Here is a 17,651-nt window from a genome sequence, read left to right as displayed (position 1 = left end):
ATTTTAATCAAAATACTTTTATATTCATTAAATTACCTAATAATGCAAAAATATACATTAAAAATTATTAAATTAAAAACCTTATAAATAAGTTTATGTCATTCGAATAATTATGGAGGATAATGTAAATATCTCGCAAGAAAAATACTGTACCGAAACGATTCTTCTTTTTGGAGATCAGGTACAATAGTTACCATGGCAATGTAAAGAAAACCGCCAGATGTAAAAGGCAAAACCCAAGCTGAAGAGTCACCTGCATGCAACCAAAATAAATTCGATACAAATTAACACATAAGCTTCAAATTTTTTAAAGAAATTTTTTTAAAGTAAAAGAAAAAAACCAACCTGCTTCTTCAGCAAACAAGCCGAATACACAACCAAAAACTGCTCCTGATGCTGTCAAAAACTAAATAAAGGTAAAGTTGTAAACAAAAGCTTAAAAACAACCTATTAACCTGTTTGCTGCCAACTACGAGTATACTCGTAGTAAGCGGTTACCTTATAATTGCCAACTACGAGAAAATCATAGAAAGCTGGCATCATGAATTTGCCAACTTCAAGTAAACTAGTGGTTCTCCTAACTTATTTTAAACATTTGAACTGGATTGACTATGTTATAAATATAAATTTATCTTATTCCCTATTTGCAACTGAGGCAGCAAGCATTTAAACAAATAAATTGAAAAAATGAAGAGCTACTTTTTTATACCAACTAATTATCTTTTTTAAGCAGTCATATAATGATATTATTTGATCAAACCGATCTACTCATGACTTAATCTTGAAGAATCTTCGTTGTCTTCTTATTTCTTCTATTCTTCACTTCAACCATCTTTAATAAATTCAGCTGCCAATCATTAGCACATCTCTTTTATCTTTCCACTTAACAACCACTACACCTTCCTTGCTTTTGCTTATGACACCTACCTGTTTTGCTTATGACACCTGTTTCAGTTTAACTTTTGTACATTCTTTTGCATTTGACTTACGTTCACTTCTCAACTCACCAAATATATTTGGTTTTTTAACTTGTCGTGTGCTTTGATAATTTGAAGGAAATGTTGAAGCTATTGGTATACAGGTGATAATAATTTCTAATAAAGGCAAACTATATTTACTTCTAAAATAGTGTAACATAATGATCTAAATAGTGTCTAAAAAATTCAAAGTGAATTAAAAATGTTTTCTAATAATGATGTAGTTATTAAATATATAACTCAGTCTAAAACAGTTTAGAATTAAAAAAAAAGAAATATAAATTACCATTCCAAGTCATAAGTACTGCCAAGCATGTGCAAAAAAATCAAAGTATTAGTCTAAATGCATCAAATAAGCTACATTGCTATACACTGCAATGAATTTTGTTGTAAAATGCCTATGAGTATACTTGTATTTCGGCACTAAAGAGAACAACATCTTCTCCAGTACCAAAGGATGAGTATACTCATAGCGCTTATTTTTTGTCCATTCAGCATAAAAAATGCCTTTATCTAGCCTTAGTTATGAGAATGAAACCACACACAACAGCCTTGGGAGAAATCTATCATCCAGATTTTGAAGCTTAGCAATGAAATAACGCCTGACTAAAAACAACTCTGCAACAAGTGAGTTAAATTTTTTATTTTAAAAATTTTTTTGAAACCTTAATATATTTTGTTTATCCATTTTTTATCCTTATCCATTTTTCACATTTTTTATTGTTATCCATTTTTTATTGTTTTCTATATAATGAACGCATCATTAAAAGCGTTCTTTAAATAGAAAACAATAAAACAGCGTTTATTAAAAGCATGTTTGTTTTAATTAAGCTAGCCTATATACAAAATATATTTCTCATATTTAACCATATAATGTGGTTTAACCTGATTTGAAATTTTAGCGCCACTATTACTATATATTGTTCAATAATTCAACTTTTTCACCAGAATTATCTATTGTTTAAACCTATAAGTTTTTTATTTCACCTTTTTATTTTACCAGAAATGAAATTGTAAACATTAAAAATATGTACCAAACATACAATAAAGTTGTTTTAAAGACAAGTGTTAATAACAAAATTTAATAACACAAGCATATATCAATCATTTTGTAAAATCTAAAACTTTTAATTTTACATAAAATTGCTAGAAAAAAAATTAACTTCATTTGTTTTCAATATTTCAAGTTTTTACTTTATTACTTGCTGACTTTATAAAAATAAAAAATAATTGTTAATTGCAAAACTGCAAAAAATAAAATAAAACCTTTTTTATTTATTTAGTTATAAACAAAACATGATTGTGTCAAATGTTGAGAAAATAAACATGTATTTTTATATTTTAAATCTAAGAATTCCGGAATCTAAGGGGCTGTTTATATGAAGTGGGTTAGCCCAGTTAGCCGGGCTAGCTCACTTAAATGGCTCAATTGAACTTGCCATATTTAATATTTAACTATGAAAACTTAACTTGTTTACATGATAAATGGGCTAGCCCGGATAACTGAGATCCTGCTTAACTTCAGTGGGACCCACTCAGGTAATTTTTTTCCCATATAGACATAAACAAGTGAGTCAGACCTGCTCATGAATGTAGCTGATTAGATAAAATAAATCACACCATTTCTTTTTTGTTTTTAAAGCAACCAAATAAATAAAAATAAAAATGCATAATTAAAATTAAAATTAAAACTTTAATGTGAAACATTTATTTTTTAATGTCTTTATTTTTTTAATCAACCTGGTTAACCTGCCCAGCCTGAAATGTTAAATATAAACAGCTCCTAAGTAAACATTCGATAACATTATTACATAATAATATTTCTACATTATTATGAGTTAATTATCTAATTAAACTAGCTTTTCGGTAATTTAGTAAATTGTGGTAGTTCAAAAAAGTTAACGAAGATAAATATGAAAAGAAAAAAATAAAAAAAGTTCCATGACGTCAAAAATTCTGTTGAGCAAATGCATTAGTATTTTTTATTTATCAGAAGGCCTACAACTAACTTGAAAATTTCTACATGTACAATATATTAAAACTATCAAAACTAGTAAATAAAACATTAAAAAAATTTCAACTTTCTAAGGGTGTATAAAAAAGTTTTACAGAAGGATACTGTATCCCTTAGAAATAAAACTTACTTGTATGGAAATATTAGTGTGCAAACAATATGCAAAAAAAAAAAAATGTTAGTTTTACTTTCTTGATAAAAAAGACTAAGCACCTAAAATGATCATGATCTAGCAGGTTTCAAAATAACAAGCTTAGTTATTAGGTTAAGTTAAAACTTTTCATTTTGAAACTTAGCTTTAAACTCAATAACATCAAAAATACACAGTGTAAATAGAGAAATGAATCAAAGAACTTTATAAAGGCATGTAACTGATTCATATGCAGCTTAAAGACAAACATGTAAAGCTCAAATGGACAGTTGAAGATTGAAGCCAAGTTATTTTTAGTGACAAGCAATCTTTAAGGGTTTAACAAAAAATCAAAGCATAAAGATGAACTTTAAATTGTACAAATCATAAAGTATGAACTGCAAATGTTTCAAAAAGAATTATGCTTGAAACTGATTAAGTCAACGCCCAAACATGTTAAAATGTGCATAAAATGCAATTGATAACACTTGAGATCTATAGTTAAATTATTATCAACAATAATTTATTTCTGTAGCTCTAAAATGTTGAGAGACTAATAGACTACTTTATAAAACAAATCCTAACCCTATTCTTCTTTGTGTTCTTTGTTTGGAAAAGTATTTTAATTAAAGTTTTAAAAATTGAGTATGCAGAATATATTAGTACTGTGCTAACATCATATACATATAGTATTATACTAACATCATATACATTTAGTATTTAAAGCAATTGCGATTGAATATAATCTTTATATTCCTGGGTAATAATGGGTTTTAATGAAATGAGTTTCACCATGTTTTATGACAGTGTTGACACAAAATAACCTGGTTGGACGAATACTACTTTTCGTTATTTGTCTGTCAGGTCGAACGGAGCCAACCTTAAAATTAAGGCATATACTTTTTTGACCACAAGTATCACCAAGAAATTCTTGTCTTTTAAGTTCAGTTATTTGCTTTTGAATTTGATTAAAGTAGTAATAGCACATTTATCAACCTCATTTCTATATACTTTTTTAATTTTTGCATATTACAATAAGTATTTTTATCCTGTATTTGTATTACCTAAATTAACATCATTCTATGCAATATAAGTTAAAACTATAAAGAATTTTATAAAGTAAAAGCAAAATAAATTGCACTTACTTGACCTTTAGCAGCATCCCAGCGTGTGAAGCCAGCATTAAGTAAAATAGCAAAGTCTCCTATTTCATGAGGAATTTCATGCAAAAGAATCGCAAGTGTAGTGCACAAACCAACCTACGCATATGAAAAATACAATTACAAGTATAGTGCACAGACCAACCTATTCATATATAAATTTTTTATATATGAATACATTAAAATGATCTCAAAAGAGTTTAAATATTTTTATTTTAGCCCTTTTAAGGCCAGAAAAAAAGTTTAAAAAATATTTAACTAGGATATATTAATTAAAGAATCACCAAATGCTGAGATAAGTTGTGTTCATATTAAAGAGAATGTTTTAAAAAAATGTCAGAATTTTTTTAATGCAAACAAAATAATAAACCATGAAAAACTAATTTTATTGTTTTAGTTGAATCTTGTATTCTTCATTTTAGTCAGAAATATGAAATCTTTAAAATACACACCCTTTTTTTCATCATTGTAGAATTTTGATAAGAAATCTAGAAATTCCTTCTTGTTTTTTTTTTAAATTTTTTTCTTCATAAATTACTAAAATTTGTTTGATTATTTTATTTTCTAGTTTTAGCAAAATTTATATTAAAAATATTAATAAAATATTTTTCATTTTTTTGTAATGTTGTCATTTTTATACTGAAACTCTCAAGAATTAAACACGCTTGAAAACACTTAAAATTCTGACAAAAAAAAAAAAATTTTCTGACTAAAATAGAGAAGGAAAACTTTGTTTAAAAGTACAGTTTTTTTTGGTATATGTTTATAATTTTATTTTAATCAAAAAAATTCAGCCCAAATACTATTTTAAAACATTCTTTTTAATATAAACAAAACTTGTCTTGGCACTTGAGAATTCCTTCAAGATTTAGTAATAAGTTTTTTTTTTTTTTTTACAGAAAAATAAAAAATGTTGTCAATAAAAGTTAGTTAATTTTATGATACTTGGCAAAACAATTCTTTAAATCATTTAAGAATACAAAAGACACTGCAAGTGGTGCATTTCATATGAGATCTTTGAGTAAACGCATCTTCTCTGTTATTGTTTCTTATAAAGACAATAAATACCTCAATTTTTTTCTTGAATCAAAAACTAAATAATTTTATTAAAGGGATTGTTTTATTGACAAATAAGAAAGATTGTATACCCTGCTTTTTTGGCCTATAGAGTTTTTAACGATTGCACTAATAAGCTTTTTACTGCGAATCTTTTAAAAAACACAAAAATAAAAACATGTTTAGAAGCGCTACAATCAAAATCACTTCTTCCCAGAATATTGCCTTTTATTAAGTTTTTTATTAAGTATATTCTTAATACTCAAGTAAAGGAACAGATATGGTAAAAATAACAACATATACTTTGTAATCCCTGTAAAGATAATCATTTCATAAACAGTGTTATAAGATGAACAGTGTTATGAGAACAGCTTTAACATTGTTAAACTGCTAACAGTTCAACAATGTTAAAGTTAACAATGTTAAAGTTAACAATGTTAAAGTTAACAATATTTCTACTGATCAAATCAATATCTGAATAAAAAAACTTTTCTCAGCATCATTTTCAACAGCATAAAGCTCAATTTCAACAACATGTGTAATATCTATATTTTTCAGAATTAAAATTAGATGATTGAGTTTCAATAATATAAACAGAAGGAAAAAGAAAAAAAATATTTTTCTCAAAATTAACAAGCTGTAAGGTCCCTGCACAATTTTTAGAAATGCTATATGTAAACCTTTCTCCTACTTAGATAACTTTAAAATAGTTGCTTATATTAAAGCTTTTGGAAAACTATGTTTGCTTTTTCAAACCTCAAATTTTTCATAACTTTAAAAACCATAATTAGATTTCAGATTTTGAAATAATAATGCAATAGACATGAATTATTGTGATTTTGCAGCATTTTTGAAAAAAAAAATTTTGTACACTTTTAGTTACAAATAAGCAATTGTTTTGTAGACAAAACACTAACACATGGCATCACCCATTTTGGATGATGCCATGTTTTTGTGGCATCACAGCAACTAGTGGATCATATTATCTCTAAAATTACTACTGTGTATAAACAATTTTTAAAAAGCCACATTAAATTTTATTGAAATTAGATTTGCTTTAAATAAAAAGACAAAAAAGTTTAAAAGTATTTTAATAAAAGTACACAACTAAATAGTGTGTAATTTATTTTATGTATGAACTGATTTATTATTGTAAAACAAAAAAAAAAACAAAAAAAAAGGTGAGTACTTACCGGTATGCTGACCATAAAGCTACCAGCTACAGCAAGGCCATGCGTAAAATTGTCAATACAATTTGCTAATAAGTTTAAATAACCAATTACCTAAAAAAAAAATCTTTTCAATTTAAAAAAATATCAAAAGTAAACATAGAGTTGTTTAATTAAGACACTTAAAAATATAACACATACAAAAAAACATGCAAATATTAAAAACAAAATTTTGAATTCCGTTGAAGTATTGAAACTTTGAAATAATTCAAAACATTGATTTCAAACATTTAAATACTAGAAAATTCATGGGCGCCCATGGTGCCCATTTTGAGCAACCTTTTACACTTGTAAATGATATTTATTTTGAGAAGTGAAGTGAAGCCAGTGAAGGCAAATAAATTTTATATATATTATGCATACCTAATGAGTGTTTATAAGTGAAAAAGAATTAAACTTAAAAATTTTAATGACTGAAAACTAATGTTAAAAACAAAAAACTTCATTAAAGAATTTCTTGATAAACTATATTGCGGGCAAAGTGTTTTTGATCATTCATCAGTTGAACTTGCTGAGGATTTGCTTCAATAAAAACCTTGACTTGATTGGAAATTCTGGATCTTGATAGAGCAACATATAACTGTCCATGTGCGAATACGGGTTTGCAAATGAACTCCAACATGATCAAATGACTGACCTTGTGACTTATTGTTATTTAGTTAAAACTAAACTTGTCTTAGTCGGTATATGTTCACTCTGCTACGCCTATGGCTTATCGAATAAGTTGATATATATTCACTTACTGCGCTTATTCCTAAATAATTCAGTTAATAAATGTACACTTTAATGCACATAAAAAATGCAACACACATTAAGTTATTTATTAACTAAATTACTTAACTATTTATTAACTGCCGTGTCTTTTATTATATTAATATTTATTGTTATTAATACATTAGTAATCAGGCTTGGACAGGAATGGTGTGCGATTGAGTGCTATTGCTGACCATGCAAACAAATTTATTTTTTGACAACTTTTAGATGTTTAGATGATTTTTAAACATTTTAAAAATGCGCTGAAAAAAGAAATGGTAGCTAAACTTAAACAAGGAAAAAAAAAAAAATAATGAATAAAGAAAACAATTCCTTACAAAAAAGAAAATATATAAGCACTAAAATAAAACTCAAAAAACACAAACTCAAAATTACTTTTTGTTACCTTTTTAATTGCATTTAAAATAAATTACTTAAAAACTTATCTTCTGAAACATTTTATTAAAGTTATGCAAAACGCTTTTACAAATTACTTCTAATGATTGTTTAATGAATGAACAAATTTTATTTAAGTTATTAAAAAGTGTTATATTTATATTATTATGAAATTGCATAAAAATTTATTATTTCCAAAAAGTTGCAAAAATTTGCACAAAAAAAAAAAAAAAAAAAAAAATTGTTTAAAAAAATATCCGTCTATATAAAATAGTAAATTTTAATCATTTCAAGCTCTGATTAGTTGGTGAAGTTAATAAAAAATTTTTTTTAACAATTCTTTGTAAAAATAGAAACTAAAAAAAATAATGCAATTAAATCATTCCATTGCGACAGAAGATTTAACTTAATTATAATTATTTAAAGTAAGCTTAAGTCAAAAGATTTTTAGAAAGACATGGAAAAATAGTTTCAAACGTTTAAATTTATCATAAAAATTACATGTCTAAATAAAAAATTTAATTATAACATTATTTGTTAATTTACACAAAATGCGTTTGTTTATTTTATTTAAAGCCTTCTTTCGTAAAACAAAAAACTTTAGAAAAGATCAACAATTAAAAGTTATTCGCAACATAAGAATTAGAACATAATTTAATAGAGGAGATAGTTCGGTATTTGAATCTATTTTTATTTTTTTCATAGCCATATCCGTTTAGTTTTTATTTGATAATTTCGATCAGTGTGTGGAATGATATGGTGTGCGGTTTGACCCGGTTTTACTCTATACTTTTCAAGTAAAAAAGATATCAATGCAGAAATAGGTAAAACTATCAGGCAAATGAAGCTGTAGAAAAATATTTTCTAACAATTAAAAACAAGAATGTAATGTAAGAATTTTTTTATTGCATTTAATTGTTCAAACATCAAAACCGCCGTGGTCAAATTGGAAAAAAATTTATAAGCGTGGTTAGATCACAGCGTGCGATCACACACCATTCCTGTCCAAGTCTGTATTAGCAACAATTATTTGATTAATTAAAAATATTAAAAAAAAAAATCCAAAAAAAGGACTCCAAAGAATTTGATTGACCACTGCACCACACAATATTGTAACTCAATAAGTTAATAAAGTTTAAATAAAATGAATTTCTTTTGATGCGTGATATTAATGATACAAGTGATACAAGTAATTAACGTGCTTTAACATGATACAAGTGATACAAGTAATTAACGCGCTTTAAAATAAACAAACTTCTGCATAAATAATACGTAATTGTTGCACTATCCCTTAAAAACAAACTTTTAATTTATTTTAGTGTTAAAAATGAAAAAAAAACAAAAAACCTCTTGGTTTTTCCCAAAAAAAAACACTGGTTAACCTAGTTTATGGAATTGCAAATACATTTCAATCAAATACAAATATTTAAAAAATTTTTTAATCAAATACAACACTAATACAAATACGCAAAGCAAGTCTATTTTTACCAAACACAAATACAAATATGTATTTGATCCCAACCCTGGATATAACACATTAATAAAAATGTAGAAAAATATTTCAAAGTGAAAACTAAAAGAGAATAACAAAAATAGTTTAAAAAAATATTCTATTCATGTTATCACATTTCAAAGAACCCAGGTTATAATAGTTCAAGTAATCAGTATTTCAAGTTTAGGGTATAGTATTTCACTTCATAATAACATATTGGTCATTTTATATTTTATAACTGTTCAATTCCGGAGAATTAGTAACCTGCATTCGGCAAAGAGTTATAATACTTCTGAGTAAATTGAAATTTTATTCTAACAATATGACCATAAATACTACTAACACGTTTATGACATGATAAGAATAGAGAAGATATAAGTGGGTGGTGCCAATTAATGACTTCAATTCCTCATACTATTTTAAACTTGTATCGTAACACTCTTAATTCTCTTCTCTAGCAGTAGTAATATTTCCTAGCGCAAATTGAAGAGCTTTTAAAGCTCTTTGTAAAATGTATTAAATGCAACTGGATGTGATAACCATGATTGAACTGCAAATTCCTAAGTAATCTAACATTTATTGTGTATACCAACTAATGGTAAATTGAAATAAAAAAAAAAAAAGGTCAACTATATTAAACTTACCCAATAATTAGTTAGTTCAAAAATTAATGGAAAAGATGGATTTAAGTTTAAAAAAAATGAATTAAAAAAAGTTTTTAGTAAAAATGAATTTTTATACAACAAAATTAAAAATTAAAAGTTTTATACACACTAACATTGAAACCGATGAATAAATTTGTTAAAGGCAGCTCGAAAATATTTTTTACTTTTTTTGTTTTGGGTTCCAGTCCTGAGAACAGTAATTTTTGAGAAAAAAATATTTTGTGCTAAATAAAATTTCAATTTTAGTATACATATTTTTTTTCATGGATGTAATAGTATAAATTAAAAATTTACTCCATTTTGATTAAACGAGTCATTAACATTAACTATTTATTAACTTAATAAATAGTTAATGTTAATGATTAATAAACAAAAAGATTTTTATGTTATATTTTATTTTTAAATAACATATTAGAACGAAGCATTTTGAAACCTGTGTTTGTTAAATTATACATAAAATGAGGTAGACAAAAAGATTTTAAATGAACTAAAAAACAAAATTTAAATGCTGTTTTCCTCAATAACACTAATTGAGAAAAGTGGCATTTTGTACTCCAAAAGCAACATTAACAATTTAATAATTTAATTGAGTTATTAATTACACACACAAAACAATTTCTTTGACAAAAATATTTTTCAAGAATAATAGAATTTAATTTGTCTAACAAAAAAAGATTTTTAGAAAAGAATTTTTTTGAAAAGATTTGATGGATGAGCAAATAATCAAGTTTTTTAAAAAAAAGCTGACTTAGCATTACAGTCTTTCACAGGAAGACATGCAATTGCACGTCTTTGTATGACAAGGCAAACTACATTTTGCTTTGACAATTTGACTGCAGCCATTTCAAAAAACATTTTAAAAATGCGCTAAATGAAAAATTTTCTGAATGTGAAATATATTACATCAAAACTTCTTCACAAGTGTTTTTATATTAGCGAAAAAGCTTAAGTGAAATAAATTACATCAAAACTTCTTAACAAATGTTTTTATATTAGTGAAATGCTTTTTTTAAACAATTTACTAATAATGGTTTTTTTAAAAATATAATTGGCAGTTGTATTTTTTAATTTACAATATATAAATTATTTAAGTGTGCATTTTTTATAAAAATCATTATTAAAAAATAAAAAATTGTTTTGTTTTTATATATGATGACATTCTACGACAACGAAAGTCTCTTTAACAAAATTTTAATATAATAATAATAAAGTTTTTTTTTTTAAACACCTTTGTTTCCAACAAGGCTGCAAGCAACCACTAATTAAAATTGGAAGTTACTGGAAGAGAAAAGATAAAGATTGTAGAACAAGATAACAATTGACAGGCAACTTAAAGGATTGTAAATTATATGAATAAGGAAAGCAAGATGAAGGAAGTGAATTCCGAAGAACTGATATTCGAGGAAAAAAACTAGACGAATAAGAGTTTTTAGAGCACTTAGGAACAGTCACAGAAAAAGGATGAAACTTAATTGAATTACGAGTAACACGAGAATGAATTTTAGCAGATGCCACAAGAGACACTAGCTCTTTAGAGCAGTACCCATTATAGTATTTGTAGAAAAGAGAAAGAGAAGCAACATTACAATAATGTGATAATGGTTAGAGGTTTGCTGCAAGAGCAGGTCCTATGTTTACAATGATATATATATGATATGTATGTTACAATGATATATATATGATATATATGAATATGTAAACTATGTTTACAATGCGTTTTTGCACCTTGTCTAAAAGAGAAAGAACATCATTAGAAGATCCACCCCAGATATGGCAACAGTATTCCATACAAGGCTGGATTTGAGATTAATAGAGATAAAGAATAAAATCCGAAGTAAGAAAGTGTCGAGCTCGATAAAGAGATGAAACCTTAGCAGATACTAATTTTGCAACTGATTTGATATATGGTTTCCAAGAAAGATCGGAAGTAAGAGTTAATCTTGGAAGATGAAGAGTGGATGACTCATTGAGTACATTACCGTTCATTAATATAAGAAGATCTAAATTATTGCGATAACGATTGGCTGAAAAAAATTGAGTTTTATCTGAATTAAAGTTCTTCAGCCACTGTGAGCCCCATGCTGTAGCAAAAGGGAGATCTTTTTCAAGCTCAAATGCCCCCTCCAAGCAATCAGAGAGTGTTGGTTTCTTATCATGACAAGAAAAAAATGGTAGTATCATCAGCAAACAATGCTACCTTAGATGTGAGAATATCTGGAAGATCGTTAATGTAAATTAAAAAGAGTATAGGGCCAAGGAAAGAACCTTGAGAAACCCCTGAAGTTACAGAATAAGAAGAAGAGTGCTGTCCATTGAGGACAACTTTTATACTACGATTGGAAAGGAAGGATTCAATAACCTTAAAGATGTTGCCATATACACCATAAGAAGAAAGTTTATGGAAAAGACCAGCATGCTAAACTTTATCAAAAGCTTTTGAAATGTCAAGAGCGATGGCCTTAACCTCTCCACCTTTATCTAATGCATGATAAAACCTATTGGTAATTACTTTTAGCAAATCAGCTGTAGAACAAAAAGATCGAAATCCAAATTGGTGATCAGAAAGTAAGTTATTAGATTCAAGATGAAAGAATAAGTGTTTGTTAATTAAAGATTCAAAAACCTTGCTTATGATAGAAAGAAGACTAATGGGACGATAGTTAGACAAATCAGATCACTCTCCAGAATTTTTGAAAACAGGGATAACAGATGCTGCTTTCTAGCAGGCTGGAAAACAAGACTCTGATAAGCACTTGTTGAATAGTTTTGAGAGTATAGACGACAGCTCTGGAGAACACTTCTGCAAGAATATAACAGGTATGTTGTCCGGGCCACAAGCGGTAGAAGAGTCTAAGCAGGAAATCACTTTAGATACAGAAACTAGAGTGATACGAATGTCAAGCAATGGATCAACCTGTTTGTTGGCTATATCAGGTAGAACGCAACTAGTGGAATCAAGAGATGATATTGATGAAAAATTCTTAGCAAACAATTCAGCTTTGTCTTTAGGTGAGGTGACAAAGTCTGAACCATACAAGAGAGGTGGAATAACAGATTTGCCCTTATTATTGATACTATTAAAGATTCTCCAGAAGTCACGAGAGCCTGATTTTTGTAATGAAATAGGAGATTTCATGACCTGAGAATAGTGGGCTTTGGCATTAGACAAAACCTTTTTACAATGGTTTATAGCAGTAATAAACAGATGTCTGTTTTCTGGATAATTGTTTTGCTGATAGATATGGAAGTAACGGTTTCGATTGACAATCACAGTAGCACAATGTGAGGAAAACCATGGAGGAGAGTGAGGTTTGACCTGGAATCGTTGAGAGGGAATGAAAGATTCCATGCCAGCCTGAATCCACGAAGTTATGTAGGAAGCACATTTGTCGACAGGAAGACAAAAGATTTCTACCCAATGGCCATCATAAAGAAAATCACAGAAAGAGTTCCAGTCAGCTTTAAGGTAGATGTAAGAGGTACGATGATGAAGAAGAATGAGATGTTAGTTTTAGTGAGATCAAACTGTGATCAGAGGCACCTAAGGCTGAATGTGGAGAAATTGAGCACTGACTAGGATCAGAAACAAGACATAAGTCGAGTAGAGAAGTTAAATGATTCAGGTCGTCTGGAAAGCGAGTTGGAAAGTTGACTATTTAAGTTAGAGATTGAGAAAAGCAAAAGTTGTGGGCTTCAATGCCTGCAGAACCATTGACACTAGAGCCAAGCCATTCAGTGTGATGAGCATTAAAGTCACCAACAACAACAATATAGGCTGATGGATAAAGAGAGAGGGCTTGGTCAATATGATCAGAAATAACATCAAAAAGAGTGCAGTCTTGAGATGAAGGAGAGCAATATAGAACAAAGAGAAAGGCAATAGAGTGAAGTGGTGCTTAAGGAAAGCACATGAAAGAATAGTCTGTGAATTCAAACCTAGTTTCATGACAAATGGGTGAATTCTTACGAATGTTAATGCTCAGGCTAAGGATGCGACTATTGGAGTCTTTACGAATTAAAGGAAGATAATCATAAACACTAAGATCACAAGATGAGACAGCCGAACTCAAATTAGTCTCACAAAGAGCAAGTAGGTCTGGTGAACTTTGCAAGAGATAAAACTCAACATAAGAAAAGTTACTTTGAAGACCACGAATATTAGTGAATGATAGGTTTAGAGAACTTGGTGATGATGATGGTTATTTGTGACTTATAGTTTTTGGTACTTTATTCATTTTTAAATTTTTTGAAGAACTTGACTCAAAGCATAGACAGTACTCAGAACACTGTTTAATAGCCCAAGCAATTGCCTCATTACTATTAATAAACCCTAAGCCATAAAAAAGGGCTCCAAAAGTGGCCTTGACAATGCACACCAGAAGTACAAACAGGGACACTATCCATGCGCAACATGGCACTGTTAATACTTTGATATTTTTCAGCTGTTGATGGAATCAGACTCTCTGAGAGCTACCACAGAGTTTAGGAAACCCGACTTTATTCTTTAAGTCTTTGCCTAGGAGGCCTTCTACAAGACAGTAGCCGGATCCATTTAACATCTACCCAAGATGAGTATTTTTATTGAGACACTATCTCTAGCCTTTACTGAACCCCAAGGCAGGGGGTGTTTTAAGTTGGAGTTGGCATCTTCTAGCCTTTGCCTAAAAAGCCATATCCTACAAGGCAGCAGGACATGAAGTTAATACATTTGAAAAGATAAACAAAATTTCGTTGAAAAAAAATAAGACAAATGTTTTAAAAAGCCATTATGATTAAATAAGTTTGATATTAAATGCTTTTAGTAACAAGTAACAAAACACTTCTAATGAATTTTTATAAGTATTATTAAACTGTTTTTTTTTTATAATACTTATATAATTATGTATTTTTTAAGATAAATTTTTATCTTTTAAAACATAGTTAAAAAAAAAACAAAGTACAAATGTTAAAACAAAGAATGAAATGGCTTTTTAATGCGTAAATTAAATAGACAAAGCATTTTAGTTTGATGAGTTTTGTCTTAGTTGGGTTATATAAACATATATATTTTTTTGTGTGTGTTTTTGCTTTTGTTAAGAATTTTTTTTTCTTTACTCTTTCGTTAAGATTTTCTTTTCTTTTATAGATCAGTTTAATTAAGTTTTTGTAGTGCATTTTTAATTTTTGAAAATATGCTAAAAGCCGTGGTCAAATCATCAAAGCAAAATGTAATTTGCCTGGTCATATAAAGACATGCAATCGCACGTCTTCCTGTGAAAGACTGTATTATAAAGGTCTGGACCATGTACTGTCAAAATATTCAACTCTTTTTTTTTTGACAATATTCCTACATCAAACAATATTGAATCTGGCTAACTAAAGCACCTATAGAATACTGATGAGACAGGTTTTAATGGCAAAAAAAGACAAGGTATCTGTCATATATAGATATGGGGCTAGATATCTTTGGATAAAGAATTTTTTTTTTTAACAACACTCCTAACAAGGCTGCAAGGAACCACTATTTAAGTTAGGAGTTAACAGAAAACAAAGAGTAGAGTAAGAGAGAAAAAAAGTGATTAACAAAAGACTTAGAAAACAATAAATTGTATAAGTCAGGAAAGAACGAAGACCGAAGAAAACTGCAACCAAAGCATTAATGTTTAAGGAAAAAAAAACTAAACAGATAATATATTTTTAAGCATGAAGGAACAGTTACAGTAAAAGAATGCAACTTAGCTGAATGACAAGTCATGAGAGATTGAGTTTTGGGTGATGGAGCAAATGATGATAGCTTGGACATTGGAGCTTACAATGTGTTTTTTGGATCTTGCCTAAACGAGAGGGCCTCATTAGAAGAACTGGCCAAATATGACAACAATATCATATAAGAAAGCAAATAAGAGATTTATAGAGGTAAAAAATGAAATTAGGAGCAATAAAAATAAAAAAATAAAAAACACATTTACGAGGCAACCTTAGCAGGTTTTAACTCTGTAATGGATTGTATATTGTTTCCATGAAAGGTCAGTAGTGAATGGTAATCCTAGAAGACATAAATTAGAGGACTCAATAAAAGTGTTACCATTCATTGTATAAGAATATCAACAATATTGGCAATGATTATTAGCAATTATTCAATGCAATTTTGAAAATTTTTTAGATTATGACATTTATTCTATGTAACGCATTTAACACGGTTTTACTCTAGCGTGTGAACTAAAAAAGTTTTAAATGTATTTTGGAAATTTTGAACAAACAATTTATATACTCATATATATATATATATATATATATATATATATATATATATATATATATATATATATATATATATATATATATATATATATATATATTTTTTCATTTTTAACATATTCATAAAAAAATCTTACTTTTATCTTTGCTTCTGAGTATACTTCATCATTTTTATCTTCCTCTTCAAAAATGTTTTCATCTTGTACTTTATGGAAGTTTTCTTCAGAAATGTTTTTATCTTCTTCTTTAGATGTGCTTTTATCTCTATCTGAAATACATTATAAATAAAATATATTACAAATATAACTGTTGGATTTTGATGACAGTTAAATTTTTACCTTGTACACACACACTCACACACAGATATATATATATATATATATATATATATATATATATATATATATATATATATATATATATATATATATATATATATATATATATATATATATATATATATATATATAAATAAGTAAGTTTAATTTTGCTGTGAGCATATATTCAACAAGCATTTTGCATAATATCATACAAAGGTACGCAAAAATTATTAAACAAAAAAACAGAAATTATTTCTAAGTGCCGTCACGAAAACAAGTTCTTAAAAAACCAAACCACGCTCACAAATAGTTATAGTATTATAACTGTTTTTGAATGCCACGATGTTTATTGAGTATATTTTTTAACGAAAAAACAATGTATTTTTTACCTGATGATTGCTAAACGCATGAAACTTTTAGTTGTAAAAATTATGTAGTTGGGTTATTCCATATCAAATCACCTAGTTTTTTGAAAATTCCCCAGGGTACCATCTCAGATTTGCTTTAAATTTTGACCACACACAGATCTTATGAAAAAAATACAATCCAGAAAATTTCAGCTTGATTGACCAATTTGTTCAAAAGTTATGATGGAATTAAAAATGACCAAAATCTGAAAAATTTGTGTATCAGGAGCTTACAGCAGTTTTTTTCGATTTTTGACAAACCATAACTTTTTAAATAAAGATGGTGATCACCTGAAATTTTGTAGGGTAATAGTTTTTCACCCAAATAATCCATTATTGCAGTTGTTTTTGACTGATTTTATACAGTTTTTGAGTTATTGTACCTTAAAGTTGCTAAATATTGCAACACTATAAATATTTTTTCCAACTTTAACGTGTTACAGTTTAATACTTACTTACAGAAAGCTGATTTTTTTGTTACCTTTGTGTACTTAGGGTCACCACTTGTTAGAATAATCAAAATTATGCATTAAAAATTAATTTAGCACATGCAGCAGCCTATTAAAAAATCACTTTTTTTAAAAATTAATTATGAAACTTTTTAATGTTGAGGTTCTATATATAGACAATCACCATAAAAAATTTAAAGACCTATACTCTATCGTATGACATGATTGTAGCCTTTTGAGAGTGACGATATTTTCAAAGGGAAAACAAAAAAATACCACTTACCACATACAAAATTTATACCTCAAATTTTATACAAACTATACTGTAAAAAAGTGCATTCAAAAAGTAAGATATCAGTTAAAAGA

At 27.6% G+C, this 17,651-nt stretch overlaps 1 protein-coding gene across 2 annotated transcripts in view; it reads right to left on the bottom strand.

Annotated features, from left to right (window-relative positions):
* Positions 1-17,651, bottom strand: part of LOC101239635 (zinc transporter ZIP13) — a 39,741-nt gene that overhangs the window by 805 nt on the left and 21,285 nt on the right. For both annotated transcript variants that reach the window (XM_065793284.1, XM_065793283.1), the window contains exons 6-10: positions 16,247-16,377; positions 6,531-6,620; positions 4,267-4,380; positions 346-406; positions 154-253 (exon numbers count right to left, since the gene is read on the bottom strand). In XM_065793284.1, coding sequence (XP_065649356.1) covers positions 154-253; positions 346-406; positions 4,267-4,380; positions 6,531-6,620; positions 16,247-16,377 — 496 coding nt within the window. The remainder of the gene's footprint in view (positions 1-153; positions 254-345; positions 407-4,266; positions 4,381-6,530; positions 6,621-16,246; positions 16,378-17,651) is intronic.

This window comes from Hydra vulgaris, chromosome 03 (assembly GCF_038396675.1).
Source record: "Hydra vulgaris chromosome 03, alternate assembly HydraT2T_AEP".
Taxonomy (NCBI): domain Eukaryota; kingdom Metazoa; phylum Cnidaria; class Hydrozoa; order Anthoathecata; family Hydridae; genus Hydra; species Hydra vulgaris.
Note: the sequence above shows the minus strand (reverse complement) of the source record. Positions and strands in the feature narration are given on the sequence as shown.